Here is a 20,069-nt window from a genome sequence, read left to right on the forward strand (position 1 = left end):
ACAGTTTGATTTGTGATAGTCAGCATGGATTTGTGAGGGGTAGATCATGCCTCACAAACCTTATTGAATTCTTTGAAGACGTGACCAAACATGTGGTTGAAAGTGGAGCAGTGGATGTGGTATACATGGATTTAAGTAAGGCGTTTGATAAGGTTCCCCATGGTAGGCTCATGCAGAAGGTAAGGAGGCATGGGATAGGGGGAAATGTGGCAGATTGGATTCAGAATTGGCTCACCCTTAGAAGACAAAGGGTGGTAGTGGATGGAAAATATTCAATATGGTGCTCAATTATGAGTCGTGTACCACAAGGATCTGTTCTGGGTCCTCTTCTATTTGTGGCTTTTGTAAATGATTTGGATGTAGGAGTGGAAGGGTGGATTAGCAAGTTCGCGGACAATACAAAGGTGGGTCATGTTGTGGACAGTGCGGAGGGCTGTTCTAGGTTACAAAGGGACATTGATAGAATGCAGAGCTGGGCTGAGAAGTGGCAGATGGAGTTTAACCCTGAAAATTGTGAGGGGATTAATTTTGGAAGGACAAACTTGAAAGCAGAATACAGGGTTAACGGAAAGATTCTTGGCAGTGAGGAGGAGCAGAGGGATCTTGGGGTTCATGTTCACAGTTCCCTGAAAGCTGCCACCCAGGTGGATAGAGTTGTTCAGAAGGCGTATGGTGTGTTAGCTTTCATTAATAGAGGGATTGAGTTCAAGAGCCGTGAAGTTATGCTCCAGCTATACAAAAGCCTGGTTCGGCCACATCTGGAGTATTATGTCCAGTTCTGGTCACCTCATTACAGGAAAGATGTGGAAGCATTAGGAAAGGTGCAGAGGAGATTTACAGGATGTTGCCTGGGGATGGATGGAAGGTCTTACGAGGATAGGTTGAGAGAGCTAGGGTTTTTCTCTTTAGAACGACGAAGGATGAGAGGTGACTTGATAGAGGTGTACAAAATGATCAGAGGTATAGATAGAGTAGACAGCCAGAGACTTTTTCCTAGGGTGGAGGTAGCTTTTACAAGGGGACATAGTTTTAAAGTGAAAGGAGGTAGATATCAGGGAGATGTCAGAGGTATGTTCTTTACTCAGAGAGTGGTAGGGGCATGGAATGCATTGCCGGAGAGGGTAGTGGAGTCGGCCTCATTAGGGGCATTTAAGCAGCTATTAGATAGGCATATGGATGATAGTATAAGGTAGGAGTGGAGGTTAGATAGAACTTAGGTTTAGGGTAAAAGTTCGGCGCAACATCATGGGCCAAAGGGCCTGTACTGTGCTGTACTGTTCTATGTTCTATGTTCTAAGAGAGCCAGGAGGGCATGCCAGGAGCAGCAGTAGACAAACTTAAAAATAATGTATCAACCTCGTGAAGCTACAATACAGGATTACTTGCGTGCCAAACCACATAAGCAGCAAGCAACAGACAGAGTTATGTGATCCCACAACCAACGGATCAGATCCAAACTCTGGAGTCTTGCCAGATCTGGTCTTGAATAGTGGTGGACACAATAATTGACAAGGAGAGTCCATAAGTGTCCCCATCCTTGAAAACAGGGGAACCCAACATATCGGTGGCAAAGACATGTGGATGAGCCCGTTCCTGAGGTCCCCAGCATCAAAGATACCAGTTTTCTGTCAATTTTATCCATTCCACATGATATCAAGAAATGGCTGAAGGCACTGGATACTCTGAAAGCTATGGATCCTGACAACATTCTGGCAATACTACTGAAGATCTGTGCCCCCGAACTAACCACACTGAGTTGAGCTGTCCCTGTACAACCACTGTTACATGTATGGAAATATGGTATTGTGTGGAAATAAACAATTGTGCCACACAAGTGCAAAGCAATCCAAGACCATTATAACCTGACATTCAGTGGCCTTGCCACGAAACCTCCACTATTAACATCCTGAGCATTACCATGGACCAGTAACTGAACTGAAGCAGCTATATAAATATTGCAGCTACAACAGCAAGACAAAGGCTAGGGATTCTGTGGTGAGGAACTTACCTCCTGACTCCTCAGTGCCTCTCCACCATCTATAAAGCACAAGTAAGATATGTGATGGGATACTATCCATTTGCCTGGATGGTTGCAGCTCCAACAACACTCGAAGCTCAACACCATCCCAGATAAAGCAGCTTGCTTAATTGGCACTCCATCCACCACTTTTGATATTCATTCCCCTGACTAGTGATGATCAGTAGCAGTAATGTGTACCATCTACAAGATGCACTGCAACTACTCACCAAGGTGCTTTAGATGGCATCTTCCAAACAAGTGACCTCTACCATCTAGAAGGACAACAGCAGCAGATGCATAGGAACTCCAGCACTTGCAAGTTCCCCTATAAGCCACTCCCTATCTTGACTTGGAACTATTCTTTCACTGTTTTGGTCAAATCCTGGAGCATCATTCCTAACCACATCATTGGTGTACCGACACAACACTCTCACCTAAGGCCAAGATGGATGCAGGGATCCAACATGACATCTAATCCACGAGCACTGCCTTTGGACTCTAGGGACTAGAGTCTGCGACAACTGTGATATTTTTCCTGATTCCAAGATCTTTGTGTAAAGGGCATACCTACTTCCAACTCTTCTACTTGGCTCCAAAACTTTGATTATGTATAGCAATCAGATCAAGGCCCTGGAGAAATATCATCAATGCTGTGTGAGATAGATTCTCCCATCAGCTGGGAGGACAGGCATCCTAACTTGAAGATTCCTTGAAGGAACCAATAGTACTAGCATCGAGGCCATGATCATCCAAAACCAACTCTGCTGGGTTGGCACATGCTTAGGAGATATAATGGCCAAAGCAATTCTTCTTTGCCCAGCTCAAGGAAGGCATTTGAATAAGAGGACCAAGGAAGTGCTTCAAAGATTTCCTGAAGGTTCACCTACAAAAGTGCAACATCAATGTCAATGCTTGGGAGGTCCTCTTTCAGAAGAAATCAACTTTGCAGAACCTCCTGTACAAACGGACACAATTCTTCAAGAACATCCATTGACAAAAGGAAGTACAGCAAAGGAACTTGAGAAAGGAATGCCAGCAATCTCGAGGCCAAAAACCAAATCCATCTCCCGCACACACCTGCGAAATGTGCAGTCGAAGATGCAGCTCTAGGATCGGGCTCATCAGCCACACAAAGACCCACAGACCCCATGACCAATAACACGGAATTTCCTAGGTGGACAATCATACCCATTAGCGAGTGATTGCAGGTGATGATGCTACATGGAGTGTAATAGTATCAGACCACAGCTTGCCACCGCCTTCTCAAGGGCAATTAGGGATCAGCAACAAATGTGATAACCATATTCCACATCCTATGATTAAATTAAGGAAAAACAAACACCCTGGGCAGACCCTAGATGAAGGTTGGAGTAGATATCCACAATCTTTTAAGATATGAATATCATGTCACCTTAAGTAATAATGTGACTACTGAGAGGTAGACCAGATATATTCAATGACCACCAGTGAAATTTTAGAATACCAACAATGCATTCGAGATATGATGACTGACCGCGGCCCTCAATTCTTGATTAATGATTTCAGTAGGTTCATAAAGGCTTGGAAAATTCAACGCCATACATCAAATCCACAATTAAATGGAAAGGCTGAGGTGGCAGTAAAACTTGTCAAAGAGATTGTAAAGATCTTGAGCAAATCTAGCACAGGCTTTCATAAATGCATCTAATGAAGACAGGACAAAGCTGTCCAGACAAAGACTAATTTCATGCCACACCCAAACTATTCTTCCCATGGTGAAAACATTACTAAACCCAGAAGTCATAACAGCCATGAATGGCAAAACCAAGGCAAAATGACAGAAAGAAAAATTTCACTTTGATAAAAGTGTCCAAGTAATTGCCACAGCTGAGCATTGCAAAGCAAATATTTGATATTCTTGATAGTAGGCTCATGTGACAACTTGGAACCCGTGTTCAGTAGTTCATAGTCACCTCAATCATATGCAGTGAATTTGAGTGACCCAACAGATTGCCACAACCACAGATATCTATGTACAATTAGAGAAGTTGTAGCTTCACTGCAGGAAACTGATGAGAAAGGTGACTTTAACACTTGTACAGTGTACATAACAGCCATCAGTCCCAGAGGTCCACAATTCCCCAGCAACTGAAATGGATCAACTACAACAATTAATACGGCAACGGCACTCACCACAGGAATGATGCTTCCTGAAATAGAACATCACCCTGGCAATGAGCCGGTACCAAATGAATAACCAGCAACAATGTATACACATACAGTTAGGAGGCCTGCATGATTTAAAGAATATATATGCAGTACGTATGCAGAGAATGAAGAAAATAGAACTGACTGAAGGTAGCACATTGCTTTGTTAATGAACGATAACTTTATTGGTGACCCTATATTGGGTAACTGAAAAGGTTATTGAAGGTAATACTGTTGAATGGTGGTCTGTGGATTTCCAGAATATGTTTGATATAAAAGCACAAAGCAAACTCATGAGAAAAGTTATAGCTCATGGAAAAAGAGGGACAGTTCCGAAGAAGGGATACTGGACTCAAAACGTTAACTTTGTTGTCTCTTCACAGATGCTGCCCAAAATGCTGAGTTTCTCCGACAACTTCTGTTTTTGTTACAGTTGGAATATGGATACAAACTCTATTAAGTGACAGATGAATGGTCAATTTCAAGCTGGGGATAGCTTTGTAATGGTATTCCCCAGGGATCAGTATTGAGATATTTGCTTTTCCTGCAATATATTAATGATCTAGATCTTGGCGTGCAGAGGATAATTTCAAAGTTTGCAGATCTTATGAAATTTGGAAGAATTGTACACTGTGAGGAGAACAGTGTAGGTATCCAAAAGATCATAGGCAAGTTAGTTATGTGGCCGGATAGGTGACAGATCAGGTTCAACACAAAGAACTGTGAGGTGGTTCAGTTTAGTAGAAAGAATATAGAAAGATAATGTGAAGTAAGGGTTACGATTCTAAAAGGAGTGCAGGGAAGAGGACATATATGTACATTAATCAATGAAGGAAGCAGTGTGGTTGGATAGAGTAACCAAAAAGCATAAGGTATCTTCGGCATTATTAATAGGAACATAGAATGCTAGAATAAGGAAAAATTGCTGAACTTGTATAAGATACTTGTTGAACCTTAGTTGGTGTAAAACAAAGCATAAAGAGCAGCACAGCACAGCAACAGGCCTTTCAGCCCACCAATCCTGTGCCAACATGTAACACCTTTCTAAACTAAAAACTTTTTGCCTCTATGTGGTCCATATCCCTCTAATCCCTACCTATTTACATATCAGTCAAGATGCCCCTTAAACATTGGTATTGAATCCACCTTCACCTCCTCCTCTGGCAGCACAATCTAGACACCTACCACCCTCTGTGTAAAAAGCCTGCCTCTCACATCTAATTTGAACTTGCCCCCTTTTAACCTATGTCCCCTAATAATTGACATTTCTACCCTGGGAAAAAGACACTGACTACCCACTCTATCCATGCCTCTCGTAATTTTGAAAACCTCTATCATGTTGCCCCTCAGCCTCCAATGTTCAAGTGAAAACAAATCAAGTTTGACAATCTCTCCTCATAGCTAATACCCTCCAAACCAGGTAACCTCCTGGTGAACGTTCTCTGTACCCCTCCCAAAGCTTCCATATCCTTTTGCTGGCATGACGACCAGAACTATGTGCAATATTCTAAATGTTCTATGCAGGTTCTACATGTTCTATACAATACTAAAGTTCTATACAGCTGCAACATGACTTATCAATTTTTATACTCGATGTCCTGACCAAAAAAGGCAAGCATGCCATATGCCTTCTTGACCCCCCTTTCCACCTGAGTTGCCATTTTCCGGGAACTGTGGACCTGTATGCCTAGACCTCTCTATGTTGTAGCTACTAAGGGTTCTGAAATTTACTATAGACTTCCCTCCTGCATTAAATCTTCCAAAATGCATCACCTTGCATTTGTCTGGATTACATTTCATCTGCCATTTCTCCACCCAAATCTCAAGCCTCTACATAACTTGCTGTATCATCTGGCAATCCTCCTCACTGTCTCCAGCTCCCCCAGTCTTTATGTCATCTGCAAACTTACTAATCAAGAATCTACATTCTCCTCCAAATCATTTATATGTTTTACAAACAATAGGGGTCCCAGCACTGATCCCGGCAGAATACCACTGATCACCAGACAGAAACCACCCTTCCACCACTACTCTGTGTCTTCTATGACTAAGCCAGTTTTGTATCCATCTTACCAGTTCAACATGGATCCCATGTAACTTTACCTTCTTTATCAGCCTGCCATGAGGGACGTTTCAAAGGCCTTGCTGAAGTCCATGTAGACAACACCTACCGCCCTGTCCTCATCGATCATCTTTGTTACTTCCTCAAAAAACTCAATCAAAATCTGTGAGACACGACCCCATTCAAAGTTGTCCATTGCTAATAAGTTGAGAAAAAAACCAAAGAACTGCAGATGCTCGGAATCAGAAACAGAAATTACTGGAAAATCTCTGCAGGTCTGGTAGTATCCATGGAGAGAAAGCAGAGTTAATATATCAGGTCCGTATTTTTCCAGATGTCGATAAATCCTGTCCCTAAAAATCTTCTCCAATATTTTACTTACAACAAAGGTCAGGCTCACCAGCCTTTAATTTCCTGGATTATGCCTTGTGCCTATCTGAAAGAAAGGAACAAAGTTGGCTATTCTGCATTCTGCTGGGATCCACAGAATCCCTACAGTGTGCAAGCAGGCCACTTGGTCTAGCAAGTCCACACCAACTCTCCAAAGAATATCCCACCTTATCCCTGTATTTCCCATGGCTAATCCAACAATGCCTATACATCCCCAGACAATATGAGCAATTTGCATGGCCAATCCACCTGACCTGCACCTATTTGGACTGTAGGAGGAAACCAGAGCACCCAGAGGAAACCGACGCAGACACGGGGAGAACGTGGAAACTCCACACAGACAGTCGTCCGAGGCTGGGATTGAACCTGTGTCCCTGGAGCTGTGAGGCAGCAGTGCTAACCATTGTGCCAAATGAGAATACAAAAATTTCATATGAGGCCCCAGAAATTTCCTCCATTCCCCTCCTTAGTATTCTGGGATAGATCCCATCAGGTTCTGGGAACTTGACTACCTTTTCAAAACACCCAAAACCATCTCCTTCTTCATGTTGACATGGTCTAGAAAATCAACATACCCTCCCAAGACTTACCATGTCCTTCTCCTTTATGGATACGTATGCAAAGTATTCATTCAGGACATCACCCACATCCTCCGGCTCCACACATTACATTTCTCCTTTATCCTTGAGTGGACCTACCCTTTCCCTAGATACCCTCTTGCTCCTTACATATGCATAAAAAGCCTCAGAATTTTCCTTAATCCTTTGCCAAGGACATTTCATAGATCTTTTTAGCCCCCCTAATTCCTTGTTTAAGTTCTTTCCTGTTTTCTTTATATGCCTCAAGGGCTCTAGCTGACTTCAGCTTTGTAAACCTTACATACGCTTCCTTTTTCTTTATGACTCAGCTCACGATTTCACTTGTCATCCAAGGTTCCCGAATCTTGCTATCCTAATCCTTCGCTTTCACAGGAACATGCTGGTTCTGAACTCTAATCAAGTGGCTTTTAAGAGGCCCCACGTAACAGATGTGGATTTACTCTTAAACAGCTACCGCCAATTTACTCTCCCCAGTTCCTGCCTAATGTTGTTGTTGTTAGCCTTCCCCACTTCAGTACTTTCACCTGCAGACTACTCTTATCCTTATCCATAAGTAACTTCAAACTTACAGAATTATGGTCACTGTTCCCAAAATGCTGCCCCACTGAAACTCTGATCACCTGGCCAGGCTCATTTTCCAATACCAGGTCTAATATGGCACCATCCCTAGTTAGACTTCGATTTTCTTTTATGAAAAGGTTGACGTTTGAAGAATTGCAATTGTACCCTTATTGTACTGGCTTCTTACCATAGTCATGTGATCTTTCTCACTGCTGTACGTGTGGTCTACGGGAGCCATCAAACATACATCACTTGAAACATGGACCTACCTTTGTTAGTCCATCATGGATTCTTCTTCCTCCTCTAAATGATCCGAAATGTTCTAAACTCTCAAAGGAATACCCATTCCTGCGTCTCCTTTTGGTGCAGTTTCAATGCCAGCACTTAGCACAAGTAATGAAGCAAACTATTGACAGTGATAAATGAAGCACAAGTTGATGATAATGAGGTAAAGCCAATTAGGGCTGGAGCAAAACACAACGAACAACACCATTTGAAAACAGAATATGAACAAAAAAGTCTTGCCTATATTGGGTTAGCTTCTGTGATCCCCATTTCCCTCGTTTTATGGGCTAAGTCTTCATGGAGAATGTTCATTCACTTGAATACACACACCTAAACTTTATTGAAGCAAGCAACCGGTGAGGGTGCCTGAAACATCAGTGAGTTTTTTAAAAAATATGATATCCTCACTGATCACCCAGGAGTTTCAATGCTCTGTGAAGCCAGTGTCCGCTCGGTAGAATGATCATTGTTAATGTAACCTTTTCACAAGTGGAGAAAAAAAACTTGCATCTGAATATGACACCAAAGACCATGCAGGAATGTAATAAAGATAAGCAGAATCTAACATCTGTATGCAGTCAGACCTGCTAAGCAGACTGATAGTTTTCCATAATGTCCTGATTCAAACAATATATGGAGAGTTCTCAGCACTTAAATCTCATCTTTTATTTTAACCAGAGGCACTAGAGCTACTGTACCTCTACCTTATTATTATATATTAATGTAAAAATCGAGAGAATCCAATGTTCAGATTATATGATAACATTATACAGACAGTATATACCATGATGGCTCCCACTTAGGAAAATTCTAGGGTAAATTGTAGCTTTGGATGACAGGCCAGTGGAGTGATCAGGTGACCATCAGCTCCATCACCGTAGAGGCTGCCATGATTTTGATGGAACTGATGGTCACCTGATCACTCCACTGGCCTGTCATCCAAAGCTACAGTGTACCCTAGAATTTTCCTAAGTGGGAGCCATCATGGTATATACCGTCTGTATAATGTTATCATATAATCTGAACATTATTGGTACCTTCTCTGCTCAATTTGTGTACCTATTATCAACAAACAGCATCTCAGTCATGCCATCTAATATGATACAATTTCAATAATGTTTCTTTCTTAATGAATCTTTTTTACTTGTTGACTTGGGTTATCGTTAATTGGTAATGAGGTTGGATGATTTGTGTGGTAGATACCAAAGCAGTACTATGGGTGAAAGCAGTAAATAATTCCAACAGGCAAAGTTGATGGTCTTATATTGCATTGACCTTCACACTTATAATTACATTCATAAATCTGAACTTGTCAGAATGTCCTTAGAAGTGTCCTTGTGCTGCACTTAGCCTAAAAGTTATTAATGTAGAGAGAAGTCAGCCAGTGTAGAAAATAAAAACTTGTTTGTTACATTTATTATAAAACTGGTTATTAACAAAATATCTGAACTAGAATTCTTCACTGACATAAGATTATCTGCTTCCAATTCTTAGAAATTCTGCTTATTTAAGAAAATCAGTGAAGTGCAGATTTTAAACTCAGAAAATTTTAACATACTGAAGCATTAATTTTAGCCCATATCTCTCTCCAACCTCCCCTAGTCAAAATTGGTAACTTGGAGGAACATCAATTTTGACTCCTGCCCCCAGCATTATTCCAACCAGCACTGAGTGAGATTAAGTATTGATGTACACCGTCTAGAACATGAAAATCTGTTAGGTTGCTTAAACCACTGCATCAAAGAGTTTGTTGATCCCTTTGGTCCTTGTAGTTCCAATACCTTCCTCAAATTAAATCTTCTCTTAAATTGCTAGTTTCCTATTGCTGTAACTGTGGAATGGAATGATCAATGCAGCCTTGAAGATAAATAGATTTGCGTTTGCATTGTATTTTTCATTACATCAGGGTGTCCCAAAGTGCTTAGCAGTCAATGGAACACATGTGAAGTCTTTTTTTATTCTTTTAGGGATGTGGGCACCTCTAGTAAGGCCAACATTTATTGCCCATCCCTGGTTGCTGTAGGCAGTAGTGAGCTGGGTTTATTGAACCATTGCAGTGCATGTGGTGTGGGTGCACCCATGGTTCTGGTAAGTAGTGAGCGCCAGTATTGTGACCCACCAATAAAGAATGAACATTGAAATATTTCCAAGTCAGGCTGTTAGCAACGATTTTGTCATGCCAATAGGTCATTCATGCACCAGTCGGAGACAAGGAACTCCTGTCAGTTCTGAGGGAAAGACGTGAAGGAACAAACTCCAGTTTAGGCACATGTAAATGGCTGTCATCATTCCTTCCCCACTATTGAGGTGGCCAGCAATGGATGTCCCACTGGCAAAAACTGCAAGCTGGCACCAGACGACTGGGATCATTGTGGGGCCTGATACTGAAGGAGGGTAATGGTAGGATAGGTGTTAGTGGAAAGGCAGGGGATTGATGGAAGGACAGGGTTGGCTTTTAGCTGGCCCCCTTTCCTGATGCCAAATCCATCAATCAGACACATACCTGACCCTCACCCCACGCCCCACTCCACCTTCTGGAGGCCACAGGTAAATACTGGAAGACTATGTCGCACCCACTTAATTCTATAGAAGCACCAAATTTCAGTGAGTTCAGGAATAATGTGTGTCAGTGGGCTCATTAATGGCATCCTGCTGCTGAAAATGAGGAATCTTGTGTCAGACACCGTCCCCTTCTGATTTAATTGGGGGAAGGTTTAGCTTTTGCTGGGAGACTGACCCAGGGCATGTCCAGCAATTCAGTGCCTCTAGTTGCCATGTGACTGACCAAGATGAGCTGCATTAAATCCACCTCGATGTGTGACTTGAGGGGAACCTTGAAAGTGGTTGAGTACCATCCACCTGCAACTTCTGTCTTTCAAGGTAGTGGAGGGCACACGGTGGACAGTGGTGTGAAAGAATCCTCAGGGACCGCTGTGGTATGTCTTGTGGATGGTGCACAATGCTTTCACTGTGCAGTTGGTGCTGGAAGGGAACGATCAACATGATTGATGGGGATTGTTTTCCTTTGGATGGTGTTGAACTTCTTGAATGTTGTTTGAGCTGTCCTTCTGAAGAAGCAGAGCCAGGGAAAGAGGTCATAGGCCCTGGCGTTTCTTCTGTTCACAGGCACCTTATTCCCCCATCCCCCTTATATCCTTTGGGTGTCCAGAATTAGGAAATATAGTCACAATGGTGTCCAACTATTTTATATGGGTTTGCAAAAGCATTGTGTCCTTTTGCACTCTGTTCCATTTATAAAGCTCACCAAAAACTCAGGTTTGACATACACAGCTCAGTCGGACAACTACACACAACTGATGAAGAATCACTGAACCCAAAATGTTAACTCTGCTTTCTCTCCACAGATGTTGCTCGACCTGTTGAGTTTCTCCAGTAATTTCTGCTTTTTGTTTGTTTCAGATCTCCAGCATCTGCAACTCTTTGTTCTATTTAATTACAAATAATTTTCTGGTACAGATTATGCAACATCCTCCACTTCTTTGAACCAAATCCAGGAAATATCCAGACAGCAATATCCAAAAGGCTTGAACCTCACAATCACCACTAACAAGAATCCTATGTTACAAATGAAAACGTTTTGGACTCACAGTGACACAGTACTAGTCCATGAATCCTGGTTTTATTTCCAAGGTCAAAAATGACAAAACATTCCACTAAATAGCCACCAAGCAATAATATGCCATTTCAATCCACTTAAGTGGATATTGTTAACAGAAAATTTATACAATGTATTGACTGATAAATGTTTCCTAATTTTAAGTTGAAACTAATCACACTTGTAAATGTGAGACAACAAGGTGCAGAGCTGGATGAACACAGCAGGCCAAGCAGCATCATAGGAGCAGAAAGGCTGACGTTTTGGGCCCAAACCCTTCATCAGAAGTGTCCAGGGTTGGGTGTTTAATAGGAGAGCAAAGTACTGTGGATAATGAAAATCTGAAACATGAATTGAAAGTATTGGAAATGCTCAGCAGGCCTGGCAGCATCTGTGGAGAGGGAAATTGAGTCACTGCATCAAGTCCACAATCTGCACAGATTCTTATGGAGTTCCTCTGATTTTTTTCTGCACATATGCCACCAGATGTGTTGCACATGTCCAATGTTTACTGTCTGTTGAGCAAAAATAAATCCTCTTAAAAAGCAGTAAGACTTCCTGTGAGCCACACATCCCCCTTCAGTAAGAAGCTGTCTGAGATCTGTTTTAACACAACATAGAATCATAGAAACTAGGAGCAGGAATAGGCCATTTGGCCCATTAAGTTGCTCCAACATTCAATATGATCATGGCTGATCCTCTACCTCAATGCTATAGTTCTGCTTTCTCCCCATACCACTTGATGCCTTTAAAATCTAACCAATTATCCATCTCTTTCTTGAATATATTTAGTGATTTGGCCTTTGCAGTCTGTAACATTAAACTGAATTGTTTTTTTAAAAAGTGAAATTATGATTAAAACAAGTTGCTCTCACCAAAAATTGTCAAAGCAATAAGTTGATAGCTTTAAAAAAAATAACCATTTTTAAAAAGTGTCAAGCAGCAGAGCTCACTAATAAAACATCTTTTGCATCTTCACTTAAGAAGCAAAGCTAAGTAGAACAGACGAGACTGAAAGTTCTGATCACCAGGAAAGGAGGAGGTGACCTCAGTTGGGTTTAACTAACACTGCTGACCTTGCTGAATCTCTGGTGGAGCACACTCTGAGTTGGCCTTGGTCATACAACAATAATGCTCAGAAATGGATTGCCTTTCAACTCTGTCTTTTTTTCTCATCTCTCAGTTGAGAGGTTTTTGGGGACGGAAGAGACTTGTGTTGTGTGAGCTCACTCCCAGGATTCTCTCACGCTACCTTTGTCTTTTCCTCTCTTATGCACTCTCTCTCTCTTGCTCGCTAGCTAACTCTCTCTCTCTCTCTTACTCACTCATGCCCATACAATCACCCTCATACACTCACTCTCACTCAATCACTACCCCAGTGTCCAAGAAATTGAGATTAATATGAATGAATGAATGATTTGTTTGTCATGTCTATTGTCTATTTTACAGTGAAAAATACAATAAAATATAGTGAAAAGCTTCCACTGTTGCCATGATTCCAGTGCCATTTTTTAATATCATGAAGGAACACAAAGTGGCTGTGAAGGTAGCAAGATACCCTTGCTCTCTGCCCAATCTAACATTCTAGCTGCCTTGGGCCTTACTGTTGCTGAAGCTGTCACTTCATCTGGCCTCCCTGTTCTGCCATGTTGATATGTCCTTTAGTGAATCCATGCAGGAGGGCAGAGCACATCGCCCTGAATGCAGACTGTCGAAACAAACAGCTACAAGAACTCAGGCTCTTGCTCCAAACATTAGAAGCTTGAGCGCTCAAACATTGTCCTGGAATAGGTTGCCAACTACATTCTTGTGTGTGAGGACATTGAGACATGAGATGGCCACTTGCAACAGAGAGGGGAAGCCTATTGGTAAAGGCAAAAACTGTGAGCTTGCACCCACCTGCACACCCACCCACCCAAGGACACAAAATCCCAGTGTTTGCATCTTGTGAAATCCCTTCTCCCAAGCCTTTGTGGCACATATTTCATTACCACTCCTGACCTGTGTCCTGTTATAGAGTGGAAAATGTCTGAAGATTCAGGAGGTGAGTCACTGGTTGAAGAATAATTAACTTCTCACCTTTTGTAGTCATTATATTTATTTGGTTTATCCTGCTCAATCTGTGGACAAGTGACTCTCAGGATTTTGATCATTGGGTATTTGGTGATGGCAACACATTTGAATGTTAATGGGAGTGGTTAGACTTTCTAATGTTGGCAATGCCTGTGTGGCATGTGTGCCATTTGCTGTATCTCAGTTCCAGCCTGAATGCTGTCCAAGTATGGGCATGGATTGCTTCATTATTGAAGAACTGTGATTGGAACTGAACACTGAAATCTCTAACCCTGTGATAGAGAAGGTGTTATTGATGGAGTTGCTTGAGATGGCCTAACTTAGAATGCTGCCCTGAGAAAATCTTGCAGCATTGTGAAGGGCATGAGATGTTTGGTCTTCAAAAACTGGGCATTATGGTGGGCAGTGAGCTGTTGGCCGCAGTTGAATTATATTCAACTATAATCTAAACTCCTGGCCTGGCATACAAACACCCAACCCACCTTACTATCATCGCCATCAGGGGATCAACCTTGGTTCAATGGAAAAGGCAGGAGGGACATGTCAGAGACAGCACCAGATTTATCTGAAAGTGAAATTCCAACTGGTGAGGCCACAAATGTGACCACATGCATGCCAGACAGCAGATAGACGGAGTTAAGCAGTCCTACACCAGCAGATCAGAACTATACTCTGCAGTTCAGGCACACCTAGCTATGACTGGTAGTAGAAAATTAAATAACTAATAGTAGGAGGAGACTTCAAATATCCTCATCCTCAATAATAAGGGAGTCCAGTACCTCAAGACAAAAGATAAGGCTGTAGCATTTGCAATCAGATTCAGCCAGAAGTATCCAAGTGGATGATCAATCTTGGCCTCCTTCTGAGATCCCCAGCATCATAGATTCAGACTTCAGCCAATTTGATTCATGTGATAACAAGGCACTAGATACTGTAAAAGCCTTAGGCTTTGGTCACATTTTGGAATAGCACTGACTGAAGATTAAAACTCCAGAAATAGCCAGGCCTTTAGCTGTTCCATATGCAGCAAGACCTTGACGAAATTAATGATCAGTGGCTAGTAATATTTGTGCAAGTGGCACAAAACTGGCATCTAGTCATGCATGTCCTGTACACATATGGCAGGGCAAATCCAAAACAGCCAATTGCTGCCTTTTCAGTCTACCATTGATTGTTGGAATGGGTAATTATCAGTGCTATTAAGTGGCACTTGCAATAACCTACTCACTGATACTCAGTTTGAGTGCCACCTGGGCTGTTCAATTCTTGACATCATTACAGCCTTGATCCAAGCATGGATAAAAGAGCTGAACTCCAAAGGTGAAGTGAGACTGACTGTCCTTGACATCACAGCTGTATTTGGCTGAAAATGGTGTCAAGGAGCCCAAGATAAACTGGCATCAATGGCAATCAAAATGAAAATTCTGCACTGGTTACAGATAAACCTATTACGAAGGAAGGTGATTTGCGAGTGTTAGCGGTCAATCATTCTCAGCACCAAGACATCAACACAGGAACTCCTTAGAGTAGTGATCTAGGCCCAACCATCTTCAGCTGCTTCGTCAATGTGCTTTCCTCCATTATATTGTCAGAATTGGCGATGTCACTTGTTCTAACATGTTCAGCACCACCCATGACTCTGCAGATACTGAAGCTGTCTATTTTCCTATGCAGCAAGACCTGGACAACATTCATGATCAGTAGCTAGTAATACTTGTGCCACACAAGTGATAGGCAATGCTCATCAACAAAACAGAATATGACCAGTGCCCCCTGACATTCAGTGGTATAACCATTGCTGAATTCCCCAGCAACAACACAATAACAGGTTACCATTGAGCAACTAACCATATAAATACTATGGCTACAAGAGGAGGCCAAAGGCTAAGAATTCGTTGGAGAGTAATTCACCTTCTGGCCAATATTCTGTCTGATTGCAATCCCATCCGCAACCTTCCACATTCATTCTCTTCCTCATCAATGCATAATGGCAGCACCTATAATTGCAGCAATTCACAAAAGGTGTTTTGACAGCTCCTTCCATATCTGCTCCTTCTAACATCTTGGAAGACAAAAGCATCAAAATGTGGGAACACAACAATCTACATATACATGTTCTGTTGCAAACCACATACCATTCTGACTTGGAACTGTCTCACAATTCCTTTACTGTCACTTGAGTCTAAATCCTGGAATTTCCTTCCTCACTGGACTGTGGATTCACTTCCACCACATGGAGAGCAGCAGTTCAAGAAGGCAACTCACCACCATTACCTTCTCAAGGGCATTGCAGGATGGATGACAAATGCTGTCCCAATCAGCAATGTTCATGTCTGTTGAGAGAATAAACTAAAAACATCATAACCATCCTCCTCTTTACTAGGTTTAACTCCAATCAATGAAGAACTTGCCTCTGGATTCCCATTTACTTCAATTTTACTTGAGTTCCTTGATGCTTCATTCATTCAATTACTAATTTGCTGATTTACACTTTATGTCTGAAATTCAGCTCTTTTTGGACTGTTTTTGGACCCAAAATGTAATGAAACTTGGAAATGAATGGTCTTGGAAGAACTCAAATTGAGCATCAGTGAGCGGGTTATTGATGTGTAAATGCAGGTGATAGCACTGTTGGTGACATCTTCCATCACCTTGGTAATGGAAAGTACATTTAAGTGTAGCTGTAAAGTGGATGTACATAGGCAATAAGATGATTAAACACATTTAATTCCCTTGCTATTTAATTGGAAGAATAAATGTCATCTAATTTGACCAGTTTAACTGTACAACAGTTAAGTTGAGTGATGTGTGTTCTGAGTTTAGAGTAATTGTGTCTTTTATGTTCCTCAAAAGCTTTAAAGACAGCATAGAAAAATCATCCTATTCAGATTGGCTAATTAACAACAGCATTGCTGAGCTTGTAGCTTCAACAGGTCTCCCAGTGAACATCAGTGATGCATATCAAGATCCACGGTTCGACGCTGAAGTGAGTAATTCTTTAAACTTGATCTCAAGTAACACTACTGCACAAATGCTCATATTTTAAGAGAATGGCTTCTGATATCCTATTTTGCAGCATGTCTATTTTTGAACAAAACTTTTACAACTCACAGTGTTCTTGTGATGCTGTCAGGGTCCACTCTACATTGATGCGATCCAACCACTGTAGAATGCAAATGAAGGATCTTCCTGTATTTGGAAGAATACGTAACCTGATGGCAGTTTTGTTAGACCTACATTTTCGTGGGTGTTTTTACCTGAATATTAGGTTAGACTAAAGAGTGAAATTATTAAAGGGAAAACGTGTCATCTGTAGTCTTGTAATATAATCATCTGATGTTGTAAAAGTGGTTTGTCAGCCTAGTGCCACAGAATTAATACAAATCCACTGTGATAATTCCATGCAAATGATTTTAAAAATGGATTACTAAAATAGCTGTACTTTAGAAATATAAATAAAGAGGCCCCATTAAAATGCGTCAAAGTAAGCATTATTGTAAAGATCATAATGGGTATGATGACATTACTCACCTACTCAATGGCAAAGGCTACTCACACAATCACATTTCACCTCATATGCACAACAGTTGATAACATTCACATTCCAGGGCTTAAAAGACCATTATTGCCATTGGAATGAAGCAGCCTATTGACTTCTTCCTATTTTTTCGATGACAGGAGAATAGTTAATTTCTACAAAGTGAAATTTCTTCACCTGGAGTACTGAGCCTGTGGAATTCTCTGCCACAGAAAACAGTTGAGGCGAAAGCAAGATATAGTTCTTAAAGCTAAAGGATCAACAGGGTGAGAGAAAGCAGGAACAGGGTACTGAGTTGGATGATCAGCCATCATCATATTGAAAGGTTGAATGGCCTACTCCTGCTCCTATTTTCAATAGGTCCTGTACATATGATTTCTAGGCATTTGGTATGAGATAACTTCTATGAATCAAGTTCATCAAAATTTTAAATTATATAGCAAAAGACCACTCTGCGCTAAATTACGAAATTATGATTTGTATGCACTTCTCCCTCCTCAAAACCCAAACCTTCGTGCTCATCAAGATATGCAATGATTACACTAACAACAACTCTTTCTGTGTCCGCCTTTCTGTGATATCACCAAACAATCCAAGTTCAGATAGCACAATAAAGCTTATTTTTATTGTCCTGACAACATCTTGTAGCCTCAAGCTGAGAAGTGCACCCTCTACTGCATCAATGTGATGTTTCTCCATTTCAGACCGACCATCCTCTGGCATCTGAGTGAGAATTCCAATTAGTGCCAGTCTTGTATTATAACCACAAGCTACTGGATTGAAATTGCTAAAACTATCTTTACAAAATTTTTACAGCTCACAGGTAGGGAAGAATATCCATTAACGTAGACTGCATTTGGGAAAAAGTGCTGGAAATGCTAACAGGCCTTGCAGAGTCTGTGGACAAAGGAACAGAGCTAATGTTTCATGTTAAGAATAACCATTTTTCAACTAAGAGTCATTATCTGCCTCAAATTGTTAACTTTGCTTTTCTCTCGTCAGATGCTATCAAGTGTGCTGACTTTCTCCAGCACGTTATGTTTCTAAAACTTGATTCCATGAATGTATATGGTGTTATTGTATGATGCATTTTTCATCATGAGAATCAAACTACTTAATTTAGGTTTAGCAAATATGTGCTGCTCAGAATAGATGCTAGACCTAAATCAATTTGCATCTAATTCCAATTCCTCTTATATCAAATGTATTAATTTCAAAAGGCTATTTTCACAGTATCTAAAGGAAGGTTTTTGAGAATTGAGCCATTTTCCTTACCAGGGTTAGCGCAATACATTACAGAAAGTTTACAGTCAATTCTAACGGCCCGTAACACAAACAGAACACCTACCTCTCACTCTACCTATGTATGTGTACATAGACACATATGTAGTCTATTACAATTGATTTGCAAAGTATTTTGAATCAACCTGTTCAGACACTGGGGCAGCACAGTAGCTCAATGGTTAGCACTGCTGCCTCACAGTGCCAGGCAACTGTCAGCATTGATTTGCTGAGGGTGCTCTGGTTTCCTCCCACAGTCCAAAGATATGCAGGTTAGGTGGATTGGCCATTGCTAAATTCCCCATAATGTGCAGGCTCGGTTGATTAGCCATGGGAAATGCATGGTCATGGTGATAGGCTGAGGGGAGTGGGCCTGGTTGGGATACTCCTCAGAGGGTCAGTGTGGACTTTATGGATTGAATGGTCTGCTCTGCACTGTAGAGATTCTATGATGTCTCTGGGGCAGGTGGAACTTGAACCCAAACCTTCTGGCCTAAAAATATTTTGCCACAAGAACCATACAATTGACTTATTTTCTGCTAATTTAATTCCTCTGTGGGAATTTCGAGCTTGCAGAAAGTTCTTACAGTTCTGTTTTAAAACATTCAGGTGTAAATAAAAACAAAATTCTTTCTGACATTCAGGATGAAAGGAAAGTTACATTTACTTATTTGAACCACTCATCTACTTCCAAAGAAATTATTCATCCTGCCCATTATTTTCTCTTGGTCTCTGGTTCAGCGCGGAGAACACATGGATGATTTCCTTCCCAAATTCACTGATGTTGCTTCTGATCAGAATTAGGAGATGCATGAGAATGCACAATACTGCAAAAAAGGATTACTCAGAAATGGGAAGTAAAATCTAATAACAATATGGCACCAAACGTCTGTGCAATATAGTTCCATGGTAACCCAATGATCAGCCAAAGCAAAAATCACTTCTTATTGTCTATTACTTATCCAAAGAGGATCATAGATCTCCTTAGTGACAAATAGCTATCCTAATGTCTCATCTCAAGAAAACTCAAGTTATTTACATCAACTTTACTTGCACAATGCTTGTCATTTCAAATGTCTCCACCCATTAATTTGTTTTTCAATAGAAATACCATAAATTGAGGAAATACTAAATGCAGAAGGTTCAGATTACAGTAAATGGGACAAGGCACTTCACATTGCTCTCAATGTAAAAACATTATATTTGTCCCTCTACTCATGTCACTCCAATAAACGGGAGTAGAAATACCCACATTGAAATTAAATGAAAAATAGCCCCAAAATGGGTATTTTTAAAAGTACAATACTTTATTCATAGAGCTGTGGAAAGGTATTTAAATGTAGAAATGTTAAAAAAAAAAGACCATTATCAACTTACTTTTTCAAATGTTCTTTTCTTTAATGAAAGCACAACTCCTTCCATTTTCTGAGATAACAAGGTGTAGAGCTGGATGAACA

At 41.1% G+C, this 20,069-nt stretch overlaps 1 protein-coding gene across 1 annotated transcript in view; it reads left to right on the forward strand.

The window, feature by feature from the left end:
• The window catches only part of LOC109932547 (dual 3',5'-cyclic-AMP and -GMP phosphodiesterase 11A-like), a 293,291-nt gene that overhangs the window by 159,733 nt on the left and 113,489 nt on the right, over positions 1-20,069 (forward strand). Inside the window, exon 7 of the mRNA XM_048599206.1 lies at positions 16,647-16,779. Coding sequence (XP_048455163.1) covers positions 16,647-16,779 — 133 coding nt within the window. The remainder of the gene's footprint in view (positions 1-16,646; positions 16,780-20,069) is intronic.

The sequence above is a fragment of the Rhincodon typus genome, chromosome 7 (assembly GCF_021869965.1).
Source record: "Rhincodon typus isolate 14 chromosome 7, sRhiTyp1.1, whole genome shotgun sequence".
Classification (NCBI taxonomy): Eukaryota; Metazoa; Chordata; class Chondrichthyes; order Orectolobiformes; family Rhincodontidae; genus Rhincodon; species Rhincodon typus.